We start from the raw sequence: 26,343 nt of genomic DNA, 5'->3' as shown, positions 1-26,343 counted from the left end.
AGACCTTTAGAGAGACAGCAACTAAAAAGAAGTGCTTCATACAGAGGAAGAATTAAGGTTTTTTTAGAAATTGCTGCTTTTTTGTTTGAAATCATGTAAGGCAGAAACACGGGAGCCAGAGGGACGTAAAAAAACGTATGTAGCGCTCTAGTAAGTTTACCTCGAGTTGTCATCTAATTGACAACACTTCTTTTTTTACCTGTCATAGTAAATCTTTTAAATTTGATGACAAATTACTGTCAGTTATAACCTAATCTGTGTAAACTGTTCTCTAATGAAGCTGTCTTTGCGTTCCCTGATCCAGTGAAACAGAAACACAGAAGAAAACATTCAGAAATACTTTAACATGGGTGTGGTGGCTTACTTGGATTACCTGTAGAGACGGTCTCCTGAGACAGACTCTGAAGGTTTTAATGAGGCTCTAAAACAACTTTGGAAACTGGGGCTGTATCAGTTATATGTCGTGTGGTGTTACAGCAGCGACACACAGCTCTACTCTGTGTATCCTCTTCATCATGTGTGGCAGTCTGAACAGTCTGGATTGTTCAGGTACAGTTCATGCACTCATTTCTGTTACCTTTCTTCTGCAGCTGAGCCTGCTCCTTCTGCCGTAGGTCAATCTCCCTGCCGAGCGCCTTCCTCTGCCTCTGCAGCTCGCTCCTCAGCACGGCTATACGCAGCTGCATGCACTCTCGCTCTTTTTTCTGCTCCAAGCAAACAGGGGAGAATGGTATACAGAGAAAACAGAAGGAAAGTGAAGAAAAAACATTTAATATGTGGTCACAGCAATTTTTCCCTGTTTATTTCTCTTTATAAAGACCCTTAAAATCCAACCAACTCCCTGAAAAACAAGCTGCGTTGTCTGGGCTGATCCCATGTCGCACTGATTTAATGTATCTCTACTCCACTATCAACAACTAATGACAAGGAAGACAGAGAATGATTTGGCTTCTCAAAACATCCCACTGAGCCCTGAGATCAGCCTTACAGGTGAAAAGGTTTAGTAATGACCCTGAGTCATGGGAATGGCTAGCAGGGACTTAACTGGTATAAAGTTATGGCTGTTAGCATGCAAGCTCTGATAAGATGAGGGAGATGAGGCGGAGGGCCCGACGCCGGGTGCAGACTGAGCTTCAACAGTTTGGTATTTCAGAGGGCCAGGCAGCTCTACTCTGGTATCAGAAATGTTATTCTTCTATTCTCACATAAATAAACAAAACTTTGAACATCTAGTCCAAAGACAAACTTCCTCATCCAGCTTTGTGGGCTAGACTGTGAGCCACGGCAGCTGTCTAAAGTTTGAAGCCTGAAAAACACAAGAAATCAGATGAAGAGATGAGAAGTTTTAGAGATGAAGTTCTCGTCATGACTTTATCCCTGAATGTCAAAGAAAATAGTTTTATTTTCATGTAATGGAAAGCCCTTAAATTTCTTAAAAAAGGGGCTCATTTTGTAAAATTTTCAAATTATTTATGTGCCAACTATTGGAGTGAAACAACCTGTACACTGCAAAAAACTGAAATCTTATCAAGTGTTTTTGTCTTTTTTTAAGTAAAAATTGTCTTATTATACTCGATATGAGCCACTTTCAACTAATCAATCCAGAAAAATGTCTTGTTTCAAGTTATCAAAGTACAAAAATGAGGTTTGAATCGCTTGTAACCAGTAAAAAAATCTGCCAATGGAACAAGAAAAAATTGCTTGAAAATTTCCTTGAGACTAGAATAATGTCTTCGTACAAGATTTTGTATGAAATGGATGAAAAAATATAGCCCAAATCAGCCAGTTTGCAGAGATCATGTCCCGCTCTGGAGCTCCCTTGCCGTGGCCCCCGCTAAGTGCGGCTAAAATCGGTTGGATCTAAATAACTTCTGAAGGACTCCGAGCTGCACGATCCAAAAAACCGCATGTCAAAAAACCGGAGTTGCCCTTCAATGTAAAGACAAAATATACACACCCTAAGCCACAATGCTTAGATGACTGAGATGATCGGCCATGGTTCAAATCTGTCTTGAAATGTGTCAGCTGGGTGCATCTTATGTTGCAAACTACAAAATTATTACCTCTGCCAAGGAGGTTATGTTTTTGGGAGAGTTTGTCTGTTTGTCTGTGAACAACACTACTCAAAAAGTAACAAACAGATCTTGATGAAAATTTCAGGTAATTTTCAAAATGGGATAAGGAAGACGCAGGGATGGGTACCGAATTAGGTACTTTTATAGGTACCGACAGAATTCCGTCAAAAGTATCAAGTACCAATTCATGTAAAATCAAAAAGTACCATTTTAAGGTACCGAAACGCATCCTTGTGACTATGAGGGAGTGGAAAAGTAGGCGATTTTCCATACTGGACATGAACACAGCATTGCAAGGTTGTATAATGAAGAATAAATATGTTAAATTGAAAAAACTTTACACCTTATTATTAAACAAACTGGTATGTTTTACCACATAAACATAAAAAAGTACCAAAAGTTGGTACTGTTAAGTACTGGTACCGATTACCAGTTACTGGGTATCGGTACCATATCGTTTTAAATGTGAAAGGTACCTATCCCTAGGAAGAAGTGATTAAATTTGGAGGTGATCTGGATCACTGTCTGGATCCAGGACTTTTTTTAAAGGATTCTTTATCATTGTGAGATAGGGCCGTTTTCACCATATGTGTATATAACTCCATGATAAATGGTCGGATTGGTTTGCAAAACAATACAAAACAAGATCACCATCATTTCTGACAGATGTAAAAGTACGATCCAGATCCTGGCAATATTCTGGATACTAAGATCCGGAATATGAAACATGTACTGGGTCATCATAATTTTCAACACTGTCAGAAAACAAATTATCATACAAACCTGCAACTAACACCAAATTGTAGCAGACAGTCTGCTGAAAGGGAGTATAATATTAAAGTAGGACTAGAGTGTTGGTGACAATCACAATATGCTTGGTGGGGGTCTGCGCTCTCTGAGTGCTTTTCGAGTTTAAGTGTCAATCATAGAATCAAACGCTCTTAACAATGAAGTGTATAACACATAGGTTTTATACACTCTGGTAAAATCAGGGTTGTCTCCTGAAGACAATCTGTATATCTGAGTGTGTTTTAACACAAGTGGTAAAATAATCCAAAAAAGGCTGTGACCCGGGCACGCATATGGGTTTGCACGTATCCACATGCACAGAGCCAAGTTTGGGACTACAATGAATCCCACTCATTCCAAGTGGCTGTCTCTGTACCCACAATCCTCCTCTCCATCTCTGTCATGTTTTCTGACCAGCAGCAGCAGCATCAGAGCACAGGCCATTCGTCAACATGTTGCCCTCTCTGCGGGGCATCCCTTCATCAGGCCTCATGTCTCTATTTGTAAGAGTGGGGAGTGTGCAGAGGGCTAACAGTCTAATGAGGAACAGCTCCAGGCCTTCATGCACTGATGGATGTGGATGTCGGTTACAGAAGATGAAGGGAGAGATCGGAGGATAACAGAAGTACAGAATGAAAAATGACAGGCTGTGATGAACAGATCAATGACCCCAAACATGCAGAGAGAGACTTAGGAGGCGACATTCAGGGACCAGACTGAAAGAGATAAGTATAATATGAGTTGGTTAAAAAAGATAAAACAGGGAGAAAAAGCAGATAACAGAGAAATATGACAGGGTGAGCTTCGGTCCAAGAAACCAAAAATTCAACCCTGATGTTCATGCTGGGCTGACGGAAGACATAACACCCAGGCTTCAACTATGAAGCTCATGCTGAAGAGCTGTTAACTGCAGTTCCTTAAGGGTCCTCTAGAGGCAGGCTGCAGAAACCGCGAAACCGCTGTGAAAAAAGTGTTTCCATTACACTTTTGTGATAAACTTCAATATCAAAAGATATGAAAAACCACCTCTTGAGAGCATGAAAACTATCAAAATTTGATAGTTTCGGTTTTTTTTTTAATTTTGGTGTTTCCAATACCAATCTTTAATGCAATATTTACATTTGCAAAATTCTAAGTGTAATGGAAATGCAGCTAGTGTCCACTTTGTAGACATGGGAGAAAAAAACGATAAACATAAGTATTTTATGATACAATTTAAAATATGATAAATGATTTAAATAAATCATAGAATTTTTTGTTATACAATTTTTATATTGTGATTCTTTGTAAAAAAAAAATGTTGGTTTTTTTTCTTTGATCAAATTTAAATCCTTTATTTTAGTCTTTGTCAATTAGATGTGTTGGGAAAAAATTACTGCTTTTCTTCAGCAGAGGGCGAAATGTGATGTGCTTTCTATAGGAAAACTTATAGTCTGTGAACATCATCATCCTCATTTGACTTTTATACATGGTCTGATGTTAAAAATGTGAACTCAAAATTGCAAAATTCTGAAATATTGAAGAACCACAATTTAAATTGAATTGGCACCTCAAAAAATGTTTAAAAAAGGGCAATTAAACCTCAATTTTACTTCAAAATTGTAAAAAATTGCACAAAGCTCTGCCCCTGGCAGACCTCTAGATGGCTGGCCAATCAGAGGAAAAGGGGTTTGTGGAGTGGGGAGCCTTAAAGAGACAGCAGCTAAAATGAAGCATTTCAGAGAGGTTGAAATGAAGGTTTACTCTAACACCAGTGTGAGAAAAATATATATTTTTTTAGTTTTAAATCATATAAAGAAGGAATTTTTAGAGCCTAAATATATATTTTTTCTCATATCATTTTATTGTAGTTGAAGTCAAAATGTGTTTATTCTTGTATCAAGTGTATGACCCCTTACTGTCAATAAACAGGATTAAAGATTGTGAAGGGGAAAAATGTCACTTAACTCAAGATGCTGACACTAGCCACGTTTGCATGAGGAGTTTTTCGTCTTTCCGAATGAAATCTTTCTGAATGACCTTTCTGAAAACAATAGTATACATGGAAAGGAATATTCCAATCTCTGGTCTACATGTGCCGCTATAATCAAACAGAATAGTCAATGGAGCATGCGCAGAAAAACGTAAACATCACGTGATTTATCAAAGACAGAGGACAACAGTTTTTTTTTTATCACAGTGTTGCAATACTCCGTAGTGCGAGTGTCCGTCCAGTCTTGAAATTATGTTCGATTCTTCAACGTTTGGATCAAAAGCAAACTTTCCTCCAGTGCTGACGGCTCGCCGCAATTTTTAAAGTTGAGGGACGTCTCTAGTTGTACGTCATATCTGAACATGCGCTGAAAGAACGCACCCTGACAACTTTCCATTTGAGTGGATACATGATACTTCAATCGGTTTGGAGAAAGGAATAGTCCACCCCTGTGAAACCGATTAAATGTCCATTTGGATTGGCACTTTTCTTTCAGAATGAGGTCTATACAAAGGTTAAATTCTTTCCATTTGAGCAAATAAACTGAATGCAAGTGGAATATTTGGGTCCATGTAAACGTGGCTACTGTTTTAAAGGTCACCAATGGCAGGACATGTGAGCAGAGTTAAATTAAATCAAATAACTTTGAGTCAGTAAAATAAAACAAAGGTGAATTGATGTAACTGTACTGAAGCTTTTCTAAAAACCAGCTGCACTGTTGCTTTCGTTAAACGTGTTGATATTTCCAACATTTTGCACAAACCCACATGATACGACTTCTTTCTCATGTGTTAAAGCCCTGAGGCAAGCTCGTTGGCAGAATAACAAAGACTCATCCCTGTTTTTTATCCTGTAGTTTGCAAACAGAGAGGCTGTGGCATCTCACACACTCACACACACACACACACACACACACACTCTTTGATAGTGATCAGGCCTGGATCAGAGGAAACACAGATATGCTCCTTGTTGAAGACTTCAGAGGATTCAGCGGAGAAAACAGAGCGGGGTATCAGTCGCGCTGATAGAGCCTCCATCCCTCCGATGTGTCGCACCCTGATGCCTTCATGTTAACCACCACAGGCTTTGGCACGAACAGCCAGACTCCTACACTTTCACTGAGCGGCACAGTCCACAAGTGGGTCACAGCCGTGTCAGTGTGTGTGCGACTGTAACACAACAGCAGGGCCCGTCTGCCTCCTTGTGAACATCAAACACAGGGGTCAGCTGAGTAAATAAGCAGCAGGCGTGGTGGTGGTGGTGGTGGTGGAGGGGTGGGGGCTGTTATAAGAGCACAGATTAATGGTGGAGTGTGGGTGAGAGGGTGAAAGGGCCCCTGCAATGAGGTTGGTGGCCTCCACTCTGTCCCCTCTTTGATCCAGGCTCAGGATGACGACAACAGAAGGAGAAAACAGAGCTCTCCAGAGAGGGAAACCCTTAGAAGAGCCACACAAAGCTGCACTCACTCCCACCGCCGGCTTTTACAGAAAGGTAGAGGACGAGGATTATGTGATTTATTGGCTGATGGGGGTTCTGAAAAGGCTTTTAAAGAATGTTTCAGTGAGGGGGAAATATCACAGACGAGTTTTTGAAAGAGATCCTTTGTGGTGAAGAATGGAGCCTGGATGTTTTTGTGGGAAGGCTGAAGCAGTGAGCTGCTCTAATAGGTCAGGAGAAGGTTTGGGGGAAAGGAACAAAAAAATAAGCTGCATCAAAAGCGGCTGGAGAGCAGGATGGAGAGCAACAGCTGTAACAGCTGCCCAGAGATAAATTCTGAGCTTTAAATTTAGTATCTGCACATAAGCCTGTGCATTTGCTTGATTTGAAACACCATGAAAAGGTAAAATATCCCAGCTGCTTAAAATCTATCCCAGCACGTATGGTATGTAATCCTGTGACCAGAAGTAGCTTTCCCTGAGGCTCTTCTACCTGCAGGATGAAAACAGTGAAGTGTCACTGCCTTGCTTTTGTAACAAAGCAGGAGACAGGATGCGTTTGAAGTGAGTGTTTACAATAAACACCACAAACCTGGGATCAGCGCTCAGTTTTCACAGCTGTGTGGCTGCCAATTCCAAAAATGTTAAATATGCTTTCTTGCTTCCCTGTGGATCCGAGCCGAGGATATGACAGGAGGTGGAAACATAAACAGAGGCTTTTCTGTCAGTGTTATCTATAAGGGATACTGCTCCTTCTCCACTTCTCAGTTGAGCCATCAAAACAGAAAGATAGAGCTTAAATAGCTGCCCAAAGGGTATAATTACATCTCACATTACTTTACATTACCATTACATGGAGGATTTTGGTGAAACACTCCTGTAAACCCTGCTAAGTTTCCCTTACACTACAGTATATTGATGTTTTTAATGAACGTGGAAACTTACGGGTCTGTTGTTGCTCAGCGCTGCAGTTACTGCTCTGTGGTGTTAATGAAAAGCTCCTCACATTTATTTATTTCCACAAAGCCTGAAATTCAGCTAATTTTTGGATAATCCTGGGATAACATTTGCTGACACAACAACTGTCTGCTACTGTAAATAGTGTGTACATACTGAGAGGGGTCACATTCAAAAATGAGAAGAAAGCACAGAGTGGAGAAATGCTCCAAAAGAAAAGCAGAATTATAAATAAAAAATAAAAAGAGCTACTTTACAAAGCTTTTTTTAAACAGGTAAAATATCAAGTGTCAAATATCCACAGTAGACCCAGATGATGTGCTTTTCTTCTGATTCGATCTTTTTACGATTTCTGGGGTGCCAATTTTATTCTACAGAATACATCAGGAGCCAAAAAATGCACATGTAAATCCTGTTTTCATTGCATTAAAAGTGATGTTTGTATACATAATATCAAACATATTTGATGCTTATGAATCTGTGTATCAGTCGTTCAATCGATATTCAATTATCAATCAAAAAACAAAACATTGAAAAACTGTTTTTTCTTTTTTTCTTTTCAAAATGAAAACACACAAATGAAAATCTGTTGGAAAATTTTGATCAAATGAAGAGAAGTTGAACTACAGGTCATGGGCTGATTCTGATTTTGTTATTTAATTTCCTTCATCCTATTACAGTAACCTGGATGTTGTAGCTTCTCTGCCAAGAGAGCGTAAATAAAGCCAGTTTGATGGTAGTTGTGCGTGTGATGATGGACAACTATGTTTTATTCCAAGGAGCCAAACAAGGGATTCTTAAAAGAGGATGACATGACAACCGTAAAAACCATTAGGATCTTTTAAGTACGTTCATTTTCTTCTGAAATACCCTGTATGTTTCTCACTAAGTTGTAGGACCAGGGGGTGCTGCAGCACCCTCAGTACATTGGGCTAGAGGTGTTCCAGTCTGATATTAATATCGGATATCGGTCCGATATCAGCAAAAACACAAATATCGGTATTGTATCGGAAAGCATCTACAATCTCAGATATAAGCAGTCCATTCCAGACTCCGCTCTTGCTGTTTTTATTTGATGTATTTAGGTTATTTTCTGGGTCTTCTAATTTATTCTTTATTTTATTCAATAAGTAGTATTTTTTATTTTTAATGTTAAAATTCCTGTTACCCATTGGTTAATAATAAATGGGTCAGTTTTTCCTCATACCTACTGTTGCTGACTACTGTTCTTTGTTTGAATGAAATCACTGAATCAAGCCTCTTCTAACATGACATACTACAAAATAAGTAATAAAAGTATGTTTCAATGGTGATATCATATCGGATTAATATCGGTATTGGCCAATACTCAATGCTGCAGTATCGGTATCATATTGGAAGTGAAAATGTAATATTGGGACATCCCTACATTGGGCTATGGATATGTTCATTTACATCTATAGTACACAAAGTACACAAAAAGTACATGTTCCACAACTTAACGAGAAATGTGAGGAGTATTCAAGAAGAAAATGAATGTACTTGAAGATCCTGCCGATTTTTTCCGTTGTCGTGTCATCATCTTTAAGAGTCACTCGTTTGGCGTCTTTGAATAAAACGTAGCTGTCCATCACAACAACCATTAAACCGGCTTCATCTACGCTCTCTTGACGGAGAAGCTACAACTTCAGGGTCACGATAATAGAGGAAATTATATAAGAAAATCTGAATCAGCCCATGGCCCATAATTCAACTTTCCTTAATTGAACGGACTTTTGAAAAACGAACAGATTTTTATTTGTTTGTTTTCATTTAGAAAACGAAAAAAAGGAAAAACAAACCGATTTTCAATGTTTTTTTTTTTTTATTCACAATTGAATAACAGTTGAACGAATGACACAGGGATGCTTATGATCTAAATTGGAGGAGGTTTTGACCCAGTCAAACACAGTAAAATAATTCTATTGACACCACATTTTATAATATTGAGACCACATACTTGATTTGAACAAATAATTGCCCTGAATTAGGTCACACCCACGCAGTCTGACTAAGTGTGTAAACACTGCTAGCGTGCACATCAGCTCACCCGCTCCGTGCAGGTCGCCGTCGTCCTCAGCTTCTCCTCGATCTCCTTCCCAATCTTCTGCACCGTCACTTGTGTCTGCTTGATTGCCCTCTGCGCAGTGTGAAGCCTGCAGGAGAAGGAAAACAGAGTCACACAACCCGATTATTGTCTTTAACCACAGGAGCAACCATATTTCGAAACGGTGCTGCCCAGAGACCACTAAATTGACTGTGTTATGACTGCAGCAGTTATTGATTTGATTTAAACTTGGATGTTTACAGGGACTGATCATTATTTTCCCATGAGGCACAGTCATTGTGTAGTGTGTTTGTTATCCCTCCCCGTCTCATTTTTCTGATGTTCATTTTTCCAACAGCTGGGCCCTCTAAATGACAGGTCACAAAGAGTTTTAACACTAAACAAAAGGGCTAAAACAATACTGAGAAGATCCTTAATAGTAACTCTTTTGTTTATTAGAGACAAATAGGCAAGTCCTCCACAAACCATGAAATATGGCTAAATATGGCCAATCACCATAATTTTCTAATAAACAGCCCAGAGTTCTGGATCAGGAGTCCTGAGACAGACCTGGAGGCATCACTTCCAGAAAATAAAAATGACCAACAGAGAGCAGACTAATTCATGACAACCACAAGCATGAAGGCCATAAACCAAACACAAATTCACTGTCACCACTGAAATAAGGCTCAACACCATCATTACACAAAGTCTGTGACAGCCTGTAATTTAGACCATTAATCAGAGAGTTTCTTCAGTGCAGCAGTTAAAAAAGAAAAATCCCCTAAACACACTCTGAGAGGCTCCAAAACCTCATCAACAAACAATAACCTCACATGGTGATAATAAGTTACAGAAGGTGGACTCCAGACAACAGGCTGGTGTCAAGCTGGTGTTGAAATTATACACTTCTCACTAAAGTCCACCACACATGACATTAGTCTGTCTCAAACCGATGCCTTCAGTTTTCAAAGTTTGATTCACTCTTTGCTTTTATACGTCTGGGTCCTTCTAAGATGTGTGTCAGAAACACCACACACATTTACTGATTGCCAAACTTTCTCTTTCTCTTTGTTTACCTGATTTACTCAGGTTTATTGCGATTTATGAGTGGTAGATATGCGCAGTTTGAATTTTTTGATGGAGTTTTCCAGGAGGTTCCCCTGAAGCACCTGTGTTGCTTTCATGGTGTATTTAGATAACTGGACTTTTATTTGCAGACGTGTATGTGGCAAACGCTGCAGCCAGACGTTCCATACCAGAACGTTACGACACACGGTCGCATTAGTTTAATGACTGAACATGCACACAGGCCCATACCCAACAGACTGAATAGCCCTATGTTATTTACTAGGGATGGGAATTGATAAGATTTTGTCAATACCAATGCCCTTATTAATTCTGCTTATCGATCTGATTCTTAATTGATTCCCTTATCAATTCCTGTTGTGAATTTTCTTGGTACAAAAAGTAGCTTTACAGGTTTTCTGTGTCAACAACATTTAATTGAGTTTATACTGTAAGTGAATGAAATGTAATTGGTCCCTGAGTCTGGATATTTCTGGGCATAACTATACAGAAACAGGTAAAAAAATTGCAGACAATGTGACATTGAAGTACTGTGTTATAATATATTAATAATTCAAGTATGCCATCTAGTGTCTCAAAGTGGTTACAGCAATGGTTTTAGTTGTTTGGAAGCTTTCCGTAGTTATGAAGTCAGCCATGAGCCTTTCAATTGCCTGTTAGCTTTTGACATTTGAAATTCTCAGTATTTTTTACAAAGAGTTGATGTGATATGTTTCTGTGATGAAAGTTGGAATTTGATTCTGAAGCTGAAGTTATACTGATGTATGCTAACTGCTAGCACATCAATGCAGTTTCCCATATATTTTAGCATAAAACTTGCGCGGTTTTATTTTGTTAAATAAGGTGATTTATACTGTTTCAAATGTACTGAATATGAATCTCCTGGGAGTAATGTACATTTCTGTATGAAGTCAGTTCTTCAGTAAAACTTCAAGCTGAAAATCCTGAATCAGAGTTTTCTTGGGAAACGTTATCTAACTGCTAAGCTAAGATAGCTCCAGCAGACTAGTCGACGTAAGGCCCGGCGGCCCCGGCACAATGTAAAGAATTGATAAGGGAATTGTTAAGCACAAAGACTAATGATATCGATGGATTGGAACAGTTCTTATTGATTCTCAACAGGAACCGGTTTTCAATTACCATCCCTATTATTTACCTTATTGACATAAGGGGGTGTCATTTCGCTCTCCACATTGTTGCATGTTCAGGTTCACTTGTCTGTTCTCTGTACCTTACACTGCAAAGTTCCACCCTGATGCACAGACACACAAACATGTGTGCGCTTACACATTAACAACTTTGTATAACAGACAGAGAGTTGGGAGAAATAATGCCGCAACAACTACAAGAAATGTTTAAAAAAAACTCTTTTCAGTGGTTCCAGAGCACACCACCACAATGCCCATCTTTTTAAACCCCTGCTGCTACCCTTGCCCCTCAAGGCTACAAACCTAGAGGGAACACTATTGAGGCACCTGTCCACACAGGCTTTAAGTCTTTTAAATGAGCATTAAAGTCTTCAGCAGCAAAGGAGCAGCTCAACTTTCAGGGCAGTTTCCCCCTGATCTGTTATTATGGTTGACCCCAAAGTAGAAAAATGATGCTGTAGGCCTCTTTGTAAAAATCTATCACAGTTTTTTCCTCACACCAGTTTATCATTGTTTAGCTTGTGTGGGTGATTTTGGCATGATGAAAGAGAAAACTGTGAAAAAGCTCAGCTCTTGTGACCAGAACGCTTTGGGCGACATACCAGCCAGCTGTAGTTCAGAGGGGGTAAATCGTCAACCACCTCTGATTGCTTTTTTGGTGAGTATAAACTATGATGTAAGTGCAAATGCTTGATCGTTTCTAACTTTTCCTCTTTTTCTACAAAACCTGCTACAGCGTTGATAAATGATTCAGGATGCTGTGGAGGACTCAGCCCAGACTGGCCCCTGATCCAGACTGGTGCAGAGAGCGACAGATATGTAAAAGAGAGTGTGTCTGCTGTTTGAGACACAAGAGAGAAAAAACCTGTCTGATACTCATGTGGTCCAGACACGGTGTAACCCTGTGGTTTAGGTCATCAAGGTGATGTGAATAGGGTTTCCCTGAGGTATGTGCTTTCTGTCAGCCTTCGTGAAATTGCCTCTTAAGTGGGTTTAGCGTAAGAGGCTCTTTCTAACAGGCTCCCAGCTTGGTGGGGTCATTTTACAAATCCTACAGGGCCGTTTTTGTTATGAAACTCACACAGACCCCTCCGCATGTTATTGCCTCTTTCTGGAAACCGACCTGGGAGAAAAAATGTATCTATGACAGCGTGAGAGGAGCTGGAGGGAGGAGTCCTGCCAGAAAATCACTTCATATCTTCTGCCCACATTATTTAATCTGTCTGAGGTGACGGCGATAGCAGTGGGAGATCGACTTTAAGGACATCAGGGCAGATGTGTTTTGACAGCTTCATCTGTTTAGGTGATTGTGATGGCAGAATCTGATATGGCAGTTCCCCCCAAGGTGAGAAGAGTTATCTCCTCTCTTCTTTTCACGCATGTCTGCCTCTTATCATTGCCTGACTCTTGGCCTAACGCCTGCCCATCAGTATCTATCACGACTTATAGGCCGGCAGAGGGCATAGGGGTGCTCACCGTGCACCCTCATTGAGGCAGCAGCTTTAATCCCTGGGCAACTGTCCAGAAAGCTTCTCACGAGCCGTGGCAGCTTTCCTTTTCAGAGGCATGAGCGGTAACTGACAACTCTGCCACAGGGGCTTCACAGGAAGTTATGACTGAGCATGTGCACTCAACCCTTCATGCAGATAAACATCAGGAAAACAAAAACGCTTGCTCTTTTGACTGTGGCACTGGATCCTGCAGGGGTGTCAGATGAAACTTCCAGACTGTTTGATAAACAAAAGGCATCTTGTAGGAAATCTTAAATGAGGGCTTAAAGGTATAGAAAAAAAAACACTAAGGCTGAGATGTTAAATTTACAATCCGGTAAAAACAAACAGGTAAAGTGAAGACTTCCCAGCCTTGAAACAACATAACAGTTAGTGCTCTCTGAAGGCTTCAAACATAGCAGCCTATAGACATGGCAGACACTGTTCTCCTGTTTTCTGTTCATTTACATTTACTGATTATCTCGGAATAAATATTTGCCAAAGTTTACATGGTGGGTTGTGATCCAGCATCTGCAATCATGCAGACAGGGCTGAGAAGGAATCTACAGATGCAGATTTCTCATTTGGCTCATAAAGATAAGCCAGAAAGATCTGGGATAGAAAGAAAACACGAGGGAGAATTCTGCTTTTCTTCTGAGAGACATTTGTGCCCTGTTTACACCCAAAATTAACACACATCCTGGGTGATCCAGTCATGAGGGGACAGCTCTAAATGCCTTAGTTCTCACCAGTTACCCCTGACTGATCCTCCTGTATTAGAAAATAAAAAGACTGTCTCACTGAGTCAGTCCAGGATGCTTTTGTACTGTTTGTGCACATGAGGAAGTTTTCACACGCTTGGGAAGACACAAAATCTGCCCAACCGTAGATGAATAAACACTTGGAAATAGCTGAGAAGTATTAAGGGGAGCCTGAGTCACAGGCAAGTGATCAGTCACTCAATTTAATGTTCATAAATTTGAGAAAAAGAAAAAATCTTAATGTGGCCCAAAACACATCATCAACACGTATGGTGTTTGGGCCAAACACAGAGGTGTGTCCTGCCCCACCTACCACTGTTTTTGCCTGTATATGTCAGACTTTTGACTAAATTAATAAGCAGCACGCATCACTTCCACTATGTCAAAACTCAAAACTTAATAACCCTATTGTTCATAATTCTGTTAAAATTCAACACAAATTACAAGAATACAAAATCAACAATGTAACTAATGAGCACAATCTTTAAATTAATATCAGTGAGGAGGACTGGGCTGGGCTGGGGTATTGAGGAAAATTCATACATCTTCAATGTGTGCAAGGCACTCTCTGATTCAGTTAAAAGTAATTCACTGTACTTATCTCCCCAAATCAAAGTTGGCTAGAATCTTTTCTCATATTGACCCAATGTGCGACTGATGTAAATGGGCAGAGGCCACTCTGATACACGTGTTCTGGCTCTGCCCCTAAATACAGCACTATTGGGAAGATATTTGTGAAGCGCTTTCGGATATGCTTGGTGTCACAATAACCTTGAATCCGATCTTAAAGGTCCCATGTTATGCAAAAATCACTTTATTTAGTCTTCTAGTGAAATTTGTGGGTCTTTGGCTTTCCTCCCAGCCCACAAAATGTGATATTTAATGACAAAACCTGTACTTAGTAGTGCTTGTAAATGTAAAATTCTGACCTAAAACCAGCTGTTGGAATTTTGGGGATTTGCCGACGTCAGCGATTCCCTTTTTTGACCAATCAGGAGCTAGTCTGACCTGATTGGTCCACCGGAGCAGATACCCCGAACCTTCTCCCCCGAGGAGAGGAGAGGAGAATGCCGAAGCTTCAGGATGCTAACTTTAGCTGCGGTCAGCCTGTTGTTTTAGCCTGTAATGTTGTGGTAAACGAGCTTCGCCGTTTTCTAAACATTATGCACTCGGGGCTCGAGGTGCCGCTCTCAGTGACGCAGAAGAGCGGGGCGGTATCAGCGGTGGCTCATTTACATATGAAGGTCACGCCCACTAAATCAGAGCGTTCTGAACAGAGGGGCTATGAGAGCCTGGAAACAATACTGCTGTGCTTGATTTATTGGCTTTTTGGACCAAAACATGTTACTACCATTTCATGAAGACATCAATGATCCATATTAAACTGCAGAAAAGGAGCAGAATATTGGACCTTTAATACTTTTTGGGATTGCTGCTGAGGAACCAAGATTACCTGCTGGAGGTCGGAAACTCATTGCCTTCTTAACTTTGTTAGCTAGCCACTAAGGTCCAAAATCACACTGGGTTGAAGAAGTGCTGAATAACCTTCAGCTTGAAAAAATCAGATATGTAATAAGTGGCTCTGAAAGAAAGTTTCATCAGGTGTGGGCCCCTTTCTTGACTTTCTTAAAGAAACCATCAACAAAGGTACCAGAATGAATGTTTTTTTTTCCTCTTTATTTTAATTTTCTCGCAGATTCCTACAATAATAATACCTATAATAATACTTATAATAATACTTATGTGTATTTGTGTCCTATAGACTTTTGTTTCTTTCTGTGACAGTGAGAAGGGGGAGTTTGGTTCCGGGAGGGGTTGGGGGGTTTTCCTTTTCCCTCCAATCCTGTTGTATCTTTTTGTATATTATCCAAACTTCAATAAAAATATTGAACACCAAATCAAAAAGCAGCACACCTTATAGATGGCATCGCATAGATCCCAAACAAAGCTGACAAAGCTGATCCAGCAGTTTGAAACTGTTCACATTTACCAAAACAGACTTCTGGAGCCCAGTAAAGGCCTTATTAAAAAAGTTGACTAAACCAAGTGCACAAACCAAATCAAAGTATATCTGCTGAAGTCTCACTAAACTACATTTGGACTGTGCATAGGCTACTTTTATAAAGCTAAAGCTCTGTAGATTCTGCAGAAACTCAAGAACTATTACAGCAGATGTAATAGTGTCATAACATGACATGTGCTTCATGAGCATCCAGAGCTCAAAAAACACATTTGAGGACACAAGACTAATTTAAAGTTATGAAATGGTGCAGAAAATAGTTCAGCGTGAAAGATATAGAAATATATGGGTTTGTTTGTTTTTTTTTAAATATCATGAAAAACAATTCTGATAAAATTCAAATTCTGATCCTGTCTTAAAAAATCCTGTCAAATTTTCCCATGTTGCCCCCTAATGGAGAAAAGTTTCCTTGAGAAGAAGCAGAGTCAGCTGATGTTTACGTAGCATGTAACAATGCAGAAAACTGATCACTGATCATCTGGTACAAAGAGAAAATTCAGGGGCATGCGGGGTTTGATTTCAAAAGTCTGTTATGATGACACATGTTAGTCTGGCCACACTTAATGACTGATTTTGACAAAAACTACTTAAAGAAATTGCGGACATACAGAACATTCATATATGTTACTTTCCATTTGATTAAAATGCCAGTAAGACCTGCTTGATCTTGGTCATTTTCATAAAATCAACTGAAAAAAGTTTGGACACCTCTGGCTCAAAGTTGCAAACTTCTAACCAGATCAATGATGTGTGTAAACATCAGTTATCAACGAAGCCTGGGAGTGAAACCTCAAGTATGCCACATGCAGGACCTCATGGGGTCAGCAACAACAGGGGAAACAATCGGTCTTTGTTGTTTGCTGTGAAGACTTCTGTTTCTGACAGAACCTCAACTACAAACCCTCTGTTTGTGTGACAGTGAACAATGGAAAGAGATGCCAGATAAAATGAAATGCTCAGACGGTGCCCTCATTTTCGACGTACTCATTTAAATCTGGTAAATTAGTGGCCTCGTTCAAACTCAGCAGTCATACACAATAGCTGCTTCCCCTTCCCAAAGCTGTATTGTAAATCTATTGAACATTCTGTCGCCGTGCCGTCACCCAGCTGCTCATAACGTGCAAGTGGACCCAAAGCACTTGTCAAACAAACCTAGGTCAGAGGAAGTGAGCTCAAGGACTAATGACTTTACTGAATTCATTTCCTTCAACCATTTTTCAAACACTAAAGGGTGAACAGGGCAGCCAATTAGGCCTTTCAAAACAAAACTCTAGGAAGTTTTGTGACAAAAAAAGTGGGGATAATGTCCCACTATCACAACTCTGCTGGGGACAAAACAGACAGAAGAACAGGAGGAAAATCACAACAAGCAGCACGGCTGCATTCTGTCTGTATCTCACTGCCAAAGAATGTCAAAACATTCAACCACTCTCCTTTCACCTCACTTCACCATTGTCTCCATCTCCGTGGAATTAGAGATAAGACTGCTGGAGTTTCTTTAGTAAGCCAGCGTGAACACCTCTCCTGCTCTGGGATGATGTTTTCGTTTTGTGAGGTCCGACTGAGTTTCTATAAGCTGAGTTGGCTTTAAAATTACAACAGGGATGCAGAGAAGCCAAAGGGATGTTCAGAGGAGACATTTTTAGCCTCAAAAGAGTTCACAAACTCTGCTTGCTCCAGGATCATGTTGTATTGTCTTAGTTACTTTATTTTTATTGTGCAGTAAGCCAAAGGATGATAGGCTTGCTCAAGTATTAGGTAGGAAGAAGCAGTACAAAAACCTTGTACTAATCCTTTTTTTTTCCAATTTTTGAAAAAAAAAAGGATTAAATACTCTGATATAACAGAGTCTAAGGCTTAGTATCTAGAGTGCATTTGGTTCCTGTGCTGCTGGATGAGATCTCATAACTTACTGTTTCACAACCTGTCCAAAGAAAGAGTGTCAGCTCTCTGGTCGTCCACCAGCAGGTGAGCAGAGCTTCCTACAGGAAAGCATTATCACCTCTGGGGCAGTCTCTGGGGCATGAGGGACCCCCCACTGAGCTCCCCCATCTCTGCACACTGCTTCTGTTTACATCTACTGTTCATACAGGAATACTCCACACAGGAACATATAAAAGCAAATCAGGAAATGGAGGCAACATATGGCTCTGATCAAAGACGGGGAAAAATAGTTTCCCCTTTGGGCTTTAGGAGGCTGATTTAATCAGCGTGTCACAGAGCTGAACTGTGAATGCTGCGCCCCAAGAATGATGTGTACCATGTGTCACATGAGCCACTGTTACATTACATTAGAAACTCCAGCTCTCAGGGTTTTATTGTCACTACAGCAGTGTGAGGTTGTAGCTCAGTACTTTAAACAGCGTTTTGTGCATTTGGAGAGATATGAGTGCGTTGAAGACTTTTATTTTGAAGGATCTTGTTTGAATTCCAGCAGCAAGATTTTACATTTTGTTGAGATGTTGGAACAAAGTATTTGGTTTACAAATGAAGCTAGATTTCAATTTACTGTCTTTTTTTGACCATGCTTGCTTTAGGCTGTATTTGAGAAGAAAAAATTAAAAAAATAAAAAATAAAAAAGTCATCATTTTTGCAGATCTTTAGTGTGAATATAAACCAAACATTTTTGAAAAGTTGTAAAAGTCAGTCCGTCATTTTTGTCACAGAGTTGCAGTCTTCATTTTTTACACACCTATCTTGTAATCATTTATTCATTGATTCATTTTCCTAACCGCTTATCCTAATCAGGGTTGTGGGTGTGTGGAGCCTATTCCAGCTGCCAGTGAGTGAGAGGCGAGGTACATCCTGGACTGGTCACCAGTCAATCACAGGGCTGACACTGAGATAGACAACTATTCACGCACACACACACTCACACCTATAGACAATTTAAAGTGTTAAATTAATGCACAGGGAGAGATGCAGACTCCACACGGACAAGCTGGGAGTCGAGCCGTTGACCTTCTTGCTGTGAGGCTGCAGCACTAACTGTTGCACCACCGTGCAGCCCCCAAATGACAGAAACTCTTTGTCGAGAGTGGGTATCGAACCCGGGTCCCTTGCACTCCAAACAAGCTCTCTATGGACTGAGATAAAGTCGCTGCTATTTTGTTATCATTGATATTAATGCATCTTCAGGCATGCATATTAAATAGCGATGGGAATAACAGAGGAAATTTAGATGGATTTGATATGAAACAATGAGTCTGCAAGAAATTGCAAGAAGAAAACTAATTCATGCCTTGTAACATCTGCTTTGCACATAATGAGCTAAAAAAAAAAACAGATCTTAGGATAATGTCCTCAGTACAGTCAAAGCATAGTGAGTGACTGCAAAATCTACTGAAAGAAGGTACATCTTAATGTTTAAGATGTACTTGGATATATGATATACATGACAACTGTGTAAACTGAGTCTAGAGGTGACACATCACCATGTGGATAGAAGGGGTAGGAAAAATATTAGAAAATCAATATGTCTGGATTTTTTGTTTAACAATATCAAAATCTGGATTCTTTGTCTTTTTTTTTCCCCCAAATTCATATTCTTCATTTCAGTCTTTGTTCAAAAACTGGATTGGAAAAAAGTTACCACTTTTCTCCAGAAGAGGGTGAAATGTTATCTCTGACTCACATGATGTGCATTTTATGGGAAAATGTGGCTCCTGTCATAGTCTGTAAACATTATTATTATCATTTAACTTTTTCACATGGTCTGATGTTAAAAAAGAAAAAAAAGAAAAAAATCAAAACAATTGTAAATATCAAAAAATCGCAATTCATATTGATTGGCCCCTCAAAAATCGTAATAGAATCAAATCACGAGAATAGGATATCGTCCTAGCCCTAGTGGATAGGTTATCTAGACCAGTGGTTTCCAAAGAAAGACTGACGGGGGGGGTCACATAAAGCCTTCCAAAATCAAAAACTATTTACGAAATGCATATCTTATCCATAACGTTAAAAATGTAAACCAGGATAACAGTGGTATCAGTGGCAGCAGATTAATTTAGGAAACACAGCAATGTGTGCATGTGGGAGGCCTAATTTTCTCGTATGTTAGGCTTTGCAATGTTTGTTTTGGTCTGTTTTTGACTGAACTACTGCTATTCTGTGGATTGCGTGCTGAAATGTTGGAGAACCCCTGATCCGTACCACAGTGCCAAACGTCGACTGTGTGGATGCTCTGATGGAAAGCACTAGCACGTAGCATTTCATAACTTTGCTTAGGAGATAACGCAAGTCCACACGGAATGAGGAGAGAAGTCAGCAGGCTGTTTTTGTTTTGTTCCCAACCACAGAAAAGGTTGTTTAGGAACAACAGATTTCAATCCCACAACATGTAGAATCACTGTCTTACATCTACAGCAAAGCGCTGTAGCTATCTGCTTACAGAGAGTTGAGTGACAGCCAGGGGGCAGCTCAAGTACTTCCTCTCAAACACCACTTCAATGTGACGCATTAGGAGAAAAAAAAGTGTCTTTCAACCATTGGACACAGTGAACCAGTCTCCTCTTTCTGTTAATATCCTACAGACCAACATGGCCCACAGCTCATCAAACTTTTTCCTGGCAGGACAAAGGACCCCAGTGATGAGGCTGAGGAACATCTGAAACTGTATTAGTGTACACAAAGAAATAAAAACAGCTGAGGACAGCTGGTTCATCTTCTTCACTGTCGTCTTTCAGAGCAGACAGGAGGCCCAGCTCCGCTCCACTCCACTCGAGAAGTGGCTCAGCCTCTCTCTAAGCCGAGAAGACTCAAGACCGCTGATTGATGATGTGTGCTCCCCCCTCTTCATCTCTCCATCTGAGAGGTGGAGTGTTTGCAAGGACACATCACCATGTTCCTCACACGTTAGCTTGTTGTCAGCCGGCTGAAAAAAGCAGGCTGTGAATCTGCTGACAAATTACCGTCATTTATCAAGAAGAGCAGCGCGTTCTTTGTGAAGCGGTGCTCATCCATTTCCATTAAAGCAAGAAGAGAGACGCTTTGCACTGAGCCAAGACAGAGTGGGAGAAAGTTGGGTGAGAATTTATGATACTCTCTGGTGTCAGCTCTGGACATTTTTCACTTGTAATTGACACTCAGACTGAAATCTCTGGAAGGGAGGCTCTGATGACATTAAAAAACAAAAAGACGACACTTTTGATCTCTCAACTGCAGAATTAAAAAGTCACAGTATTGCGCATCAGCAGCTTATAAACAAGGTTTGTGATCTGTAATGTAAAACTTTATGCATCTACTTGAGTGGGCCGACTATAAAAGAGTCTCTCTACCTGAACACTTCCAAAACCTAATGCACTTTGAAAAAAGCAAAGCTCAGCGGGTCAGAGGCGGAGTGGGGGGCTGGAGGATAATCCCTGTTGGAGTGTACAGTATCTGATGAATCATTCTGCAGTACATAATCATAAACCATGTGCATATGGGTCTACCGAGCCAAGGAAAGACTCGGGGGTGAGAAGCGTGTGTGAAGAAGGGGGATCAATGTAACTGTGTTAAACTCTGCAGAGTCCCACTGCCTGTGGATAGACGGAGAGGATGTGGAGGAAAAGCTTCTATAATAGAAGAAGTAAGAGCAGTGGTCATAAAAGTTATGATCCAAACTGGGATTTTATCCCTTCAAGCCAGCGGGAGGAAACGGTATCCCCTAATATCAACGTAAACGGTGACCACATCTAAATGAGGGAGCACTGCTTAAGTTGAGCTTTGGCACGCGTCCTTTTCCTTGACACTGCAAAGCCCTGTGACGCATTTCTGCTCCCCCATTTGAGTCTCACAGTCGGAAAATGTAAGTGGAAGCCATGGTAATAACAGGATTCTTATCTTATTTTGGAAGTGTCTAACTTCAGCCTTCCAGATGTACATGTATTTAGCGCAAACTGGGTGCAATTACCGGCACGGTGTTTTGGAACGGGGCTCCAGTTTACAGTGGGTTTCCCTCGGGGGAAGCCCTGATTATTCTGAAAGCAGTGTTTGCATTTGACCACATTTAAATTTAAATGTTTTACAGTAAGCCTGTGTTTGTAAACAGATGCCAGACCTGCAATGTGTCATCTCAAGCTCCTGATTACTGTACCAGGGTCCCCTTCTGACCAACATCTCACCTAGCAAATCTCTGTCTCCTTCCTGTGGTGGGAAACTGAACTGCAGATATCATTTTCAAAGGCAACATTATCACTACTTTCATCCTGATCACAAAAAGGAAAATTAATTCACTCAAGTCTGTCTTTTTGGGATAGGCAGCTGAAAATGTTACATATACTTTTACCTCTGAGGCTTAGAAATTATGTAAGTTTAAAGCCTGTGTGATTATATAAAGCTGAAGGCTAGTAGAGCTTTTCTGACAAGAGGTCAAAATGTTACCTTTCCTGTGGCGCCATCTGCTGGTACACAAATACTTGAAACAAAACCAGCAAACGACAGTGATGTACTTATGTAGCAAAATATCTACTAAAACAAAGACTAGTTAGGGGGTTAAAGTTTGTCAAAACTCTAAATATATTTTTTTCTTTTTTTTTTTTTTTGCATATTGCACAGTTCTTTGACTTCTTTTTTCAGTGCACTATTTCAGTTTTTCATTTTGTTTCAACCTATGTTTATTTCTTATTTTCATCTGTATAAAGGTCCTTATTATTATTATTATTATTATTATTATTATTATATTATATTATATTATATTATATTATATTATATTATATTATATTATATTATATTATATTATATTATATTATATTATATTATATTATATTATATTATATTATATTATATTATTTTATTTTATTTTATTGCAGTGGTGGCACCAAAGCTGTGGAACAGCCTACCTATCCAGGTTAGAGCTGCAGTCAACTGAGCACTTTAAAACACGACTGAAAACCCATCTCTATTCTTTGGCGCTCAATCCCAACTAAATGAGTAATCTTGTTTTTTTATCTCTTTTTATTTTTTTTATCTTTGTATCTTTTATCCCTTACATTTTATTCCCTTTCCTATCTTTTACTCTTCTTTTATTGTTTTTATCCTTATCTTATTTTATGTCTGTTTTTATGCATATTTGGCTCCTTAATATAAAGTGTATGAGAGATTGTTTTGTACCCCTGTAAAGCACTTTGGTCAACCGAGGTTGTTTTTAAACGTGCTCTATAAATAAACTTTGACTTGACTTATTATTTTTTCTTACTACTTAAGCTCTATTTTTTTCTATTTTTGTAACATTTTTTGTGTATTTATAATAATTGTACAGAGAGAGTGTGGTTAACTGGGGTAAACTTCCTTGTTTTTTTGAGATACTTGGCAAATAAAAGCAATTCTGATTCTGATTCTGATTTAAAAAAAAAAAAGGTTACAAATATAATTTGGATTTCGCTGAAAGTTGGGACCTAATGCTGTAACAAATGGTTGTAATACAGTGAAATGGAATGAACCTTACCTGAGCAAGGAGAAAACACTGTAGGAGTTCCTGACTGAACTCTGGTCGACCTGAAGCAGACTGTTTTTCTTCCGCTCCGACTGATCCTGAAACAGCCACATGTCAGAGTTTGAGAGCAGAAGCCAAACAGTGTTGAAAATAAAGCTAATGAGATTAGGAGTGGATGTTCAGTTATGATGCAGATGCTCAGAAAAACGGGCTGTCGGCCATACCTTATGATCAAAGTCAGCTGCATAGTAGCCATCATTCAAACCAAAGATGATCTCATTTGGGTTTCTGGATCGAATCTGTGGACAGAGCAGCATGCAGCAGAGAATCATTGCAGAGACAGAGAACAAAGGACAGCAGGAGTCTGGATGTGCATGAGACACTTCTATCTGTTTAAGAGCTTTGAAAAATTGCCTCACAGTGAAGGAATGGCAGTAACCCTCAGTCTTTTACTACATTTCAAATTTTCATTGGTCTGTTTCTCAGAACAGGGAGTCAATGTGCAAAACACAGAGCTTAGAAGAGTTCATTAATTCTTCAAACACTAAATGCTGAACATACGGGACTAATTCACAGTCAGAACCACATGCTCATTCCTCACGCTGCAGACGTCTCATATAAGCACGGTTTCAAAGCTGTGTATTAATTGGTCAGAACACTGAAATGACGCAGCATGTGCTTCAGATCATTTGTTCTTATTTCAAAATCATTAACCCCGTTAATAGCTTCACAATATAACAGGCAATAACTCCACATTACCTACGCTGACATAAATCTAAAATGTAAACAAAGACCAGATTACGAAATCTTGACTCTTTTCTCCATCAAAGCTGAGAATGTGCATATTAACTCCACTAAATGATTTCACTTTGTTAGCCTCACTAGTCAGAACTAGTATCTGTAAAATAAGTTTTTATGAAGGTAGGCTTGAGATGGAGACTAGAAGACTAGACTCATAGTCAGGGATGGGTACTGAATTAGGTTTTTTTATAGGTACCGACTGAATTCTGTCAAAAGTATTGAATACCGATTCATTTAAAATCAAAAGGTACCATGTTTAGGTACCTAAATGCATCCTTGTGACTGGGAAGGAGTGGAAAAGTAGACAGTTTTCCACTCCCTATGCTGGACATAAACACAGCTTTGCAAGATTAAATATTGACAAATAATTTTTAGGTTGAAAAAAAATATTTTGTCATCGAAACAAATTGATATTTTTTACCACAGAAACACAAAAAAGTACCAAAAATTGGGGCCGTTGAGTACCGGTATCAATTGCCAAGTACCGGGTATGGGTACCGTATTGTTTCAAATGTGAAAGGTACCCATCCCTACTCATAGTCTTATAAGACCTTATTTATTGAAAAAAAAAAACAAAGGCTTGCAAAGATTTCAGTATTTGCATTGTAGCATTGGGTAAAAATGAATATAGCCATGCTATATTGCTTTACAACCCGAATCTAAACAGGCACAGACCACAGATGTCACCTGCGCTACATGGTGTCAGTATTTTGACCCAGAAAGAGGAATTTAAGTTGTATGTAGGTAATGTCTGGTTAAACTGGCATAAAGCCACTCAACAGGAACACTGCATCAACAGCACAGGGATGTGAACATTAACCTTCAGCTAGAACCAAAGGTTGTCATTTATCTGCAGACGTGTTTACATTAGTGCTCCTGTGTTGAATAAATACACTCAAATGTGACTTTTTCTGAGTGTTTTTTCTCCTTTAGAAAAGGCAATCAATCAGAGTATGATTTTAGCAAAGTGAATTCCAAGAAATGTGTTGCTCCAGGACATCCTTTAGTCAAATCTTGCAATGTGTTGGACATTGCTCCTAAAGCTAATCTGTTATGCCGACCACTAAAAAGGAGAGCAGAACCTATAAAAGTTTAAGTATTTAATAGTTACTGTAGCTCTTGTGTTTTTTATGATTAGATTTAGAACAATTTCAAAATGGAGAGACTTGACACATGAAACAAATTACAAACTGATGTGAAATGAAGTCACATTCAGCCACTCTGTACCCTTTTAGGATCACACATTTAGCGAGGAGGGAAGTCTAGAAATGGAATGCATCCCATTTCACTAATAAAGCAAGCTGAATGAAGCATGGATCTGGTTAAAAGAACATCTGCTGCACAACATATTCATTTGTTTAAGATGCCAAAGCTAAAGATTCTGTTAGTGTCCAGATGTTTCTACATAAATGGAAAAGGGGAAATGTTGTTTTCCTGGCCAACAGCAGGGTAACAGAACAAATGTGTAAATATATGTAAGAACAACTCAAATCAACATACTATCACCTCAACAGGCACTGAAAACAACACTTCAACAGCAACATGAAACATAATCAGAAGTTTTTTATCTTGTTTTCTGTAATTCATTAAAGACATAATGACAGGCCTCTTCTGACCACATTAAGTAACTGACAGTCTTGTGTAATTGAGCAAATTTTATCATTAACCACAGCTATGACTCACAATATGTGTAACTGCTGCTCTAATGGACTTACAGGATGATTTATCACTAAAGCCAGCGACAGGCGGATGTTTTTTAAAACTGAGATCACCAGATTTTGTATCTTTGTGTCAAGTTGTATTGAAATCAAAAAAGTGTTGCTTGAAATTACTTCAAAACATCTGTGTAAAACATGTAGGACACAAAAAACACACACATTATAAGATGTTAAAAAGAGATGATATGTGCTGAGGAAAAAGTATTTTGTTTTCAAAAGTGAAGCCACAGAAGCTGAGAAAGTGCCTTTAACATGTGTGGTGCTCCCAGCCCAGTGCAGCTCCAAATCACAAGCCAGACTCTTCTCCTCTGTTGTTCCCAAATGGTGGCATGAATAACCCAACTCTATACGATTTACAGAGTCCCTTTCTACTTGAAAGTGATGCTCCAGGATGGAACAAGTTGGGTCCTATCACAAGGTTTAGGGCAGAAATTACCCCTACAGCAGTGTTTTTGTGCAGCAGAAGCCCAGAGCGCTCGCACCAAACACCCCCTCCCTGCTCCTCTGCCGGTTTCCTCTGCACTCAGACGGGGCCATATTTTACTTGACCAAAAACACAAATAAACGGACCCCCACTGAAAAAATCTGCATTCATGCTTTATCT

The 26,343-nt window shown here is 39.5% G+C and overlaps 1 protein-coding gene across 1 annotated transcript in view; it reads right to left on the bottom strand.

The window, feature by feature from the left end:
• Positions 1 to 26,343, bottom strand: part of uvrag (UV radiation resistance associated gene) — a 162,312-nt gene that overhangs the window by 121,512 nt on the left and 14,457 nt on the right. The window contains exons 5-8 of the mRNA XM_074673102.1: positions 23,445 to 23,519; positions 23,233 to 23,318; positions 9,298 to 9,403; positions 578 to 704 (exon numbers count right to left, since the gene is read on the bottom strand). Of these exons, the coding sequence (XP_074529203.1) occupies positions 578 to 704; positions 9,298 to 9,403; positions 23,233 to 23,318; positions 23,445 to 23,519 (394 nt within the window). The remainder of the gene's footprint in view (positions 1 to 577; positions 705 to 9,297; positions 9,404 to 23,232; positions 23,319 to 23,444; positions 23,520 to 26,343) is intronic.

This window comes from Halichoeres trimaculatus, unplaced genomic scaffold (genome assembly GCF_033239565.1).
Source record: "Halichoeres trimaculatus isolate MK-OKI-2021-1 unplaced genomic scaffold, fHalTri1.1 fHalTri1_scaffold_6, whole genome shotgun sequence".
NCBI lineage: Eukaryota > Metazoa > Chordata > Actinopteri > Labriformes > Labridae > Halichoeres > Halichoeres trimaculatus.
The sequence above is the reverse complement of the archived record's forward strand: the minus strand, read 5'-3'. Positions and strand labels throughout refer to the sequence as shown.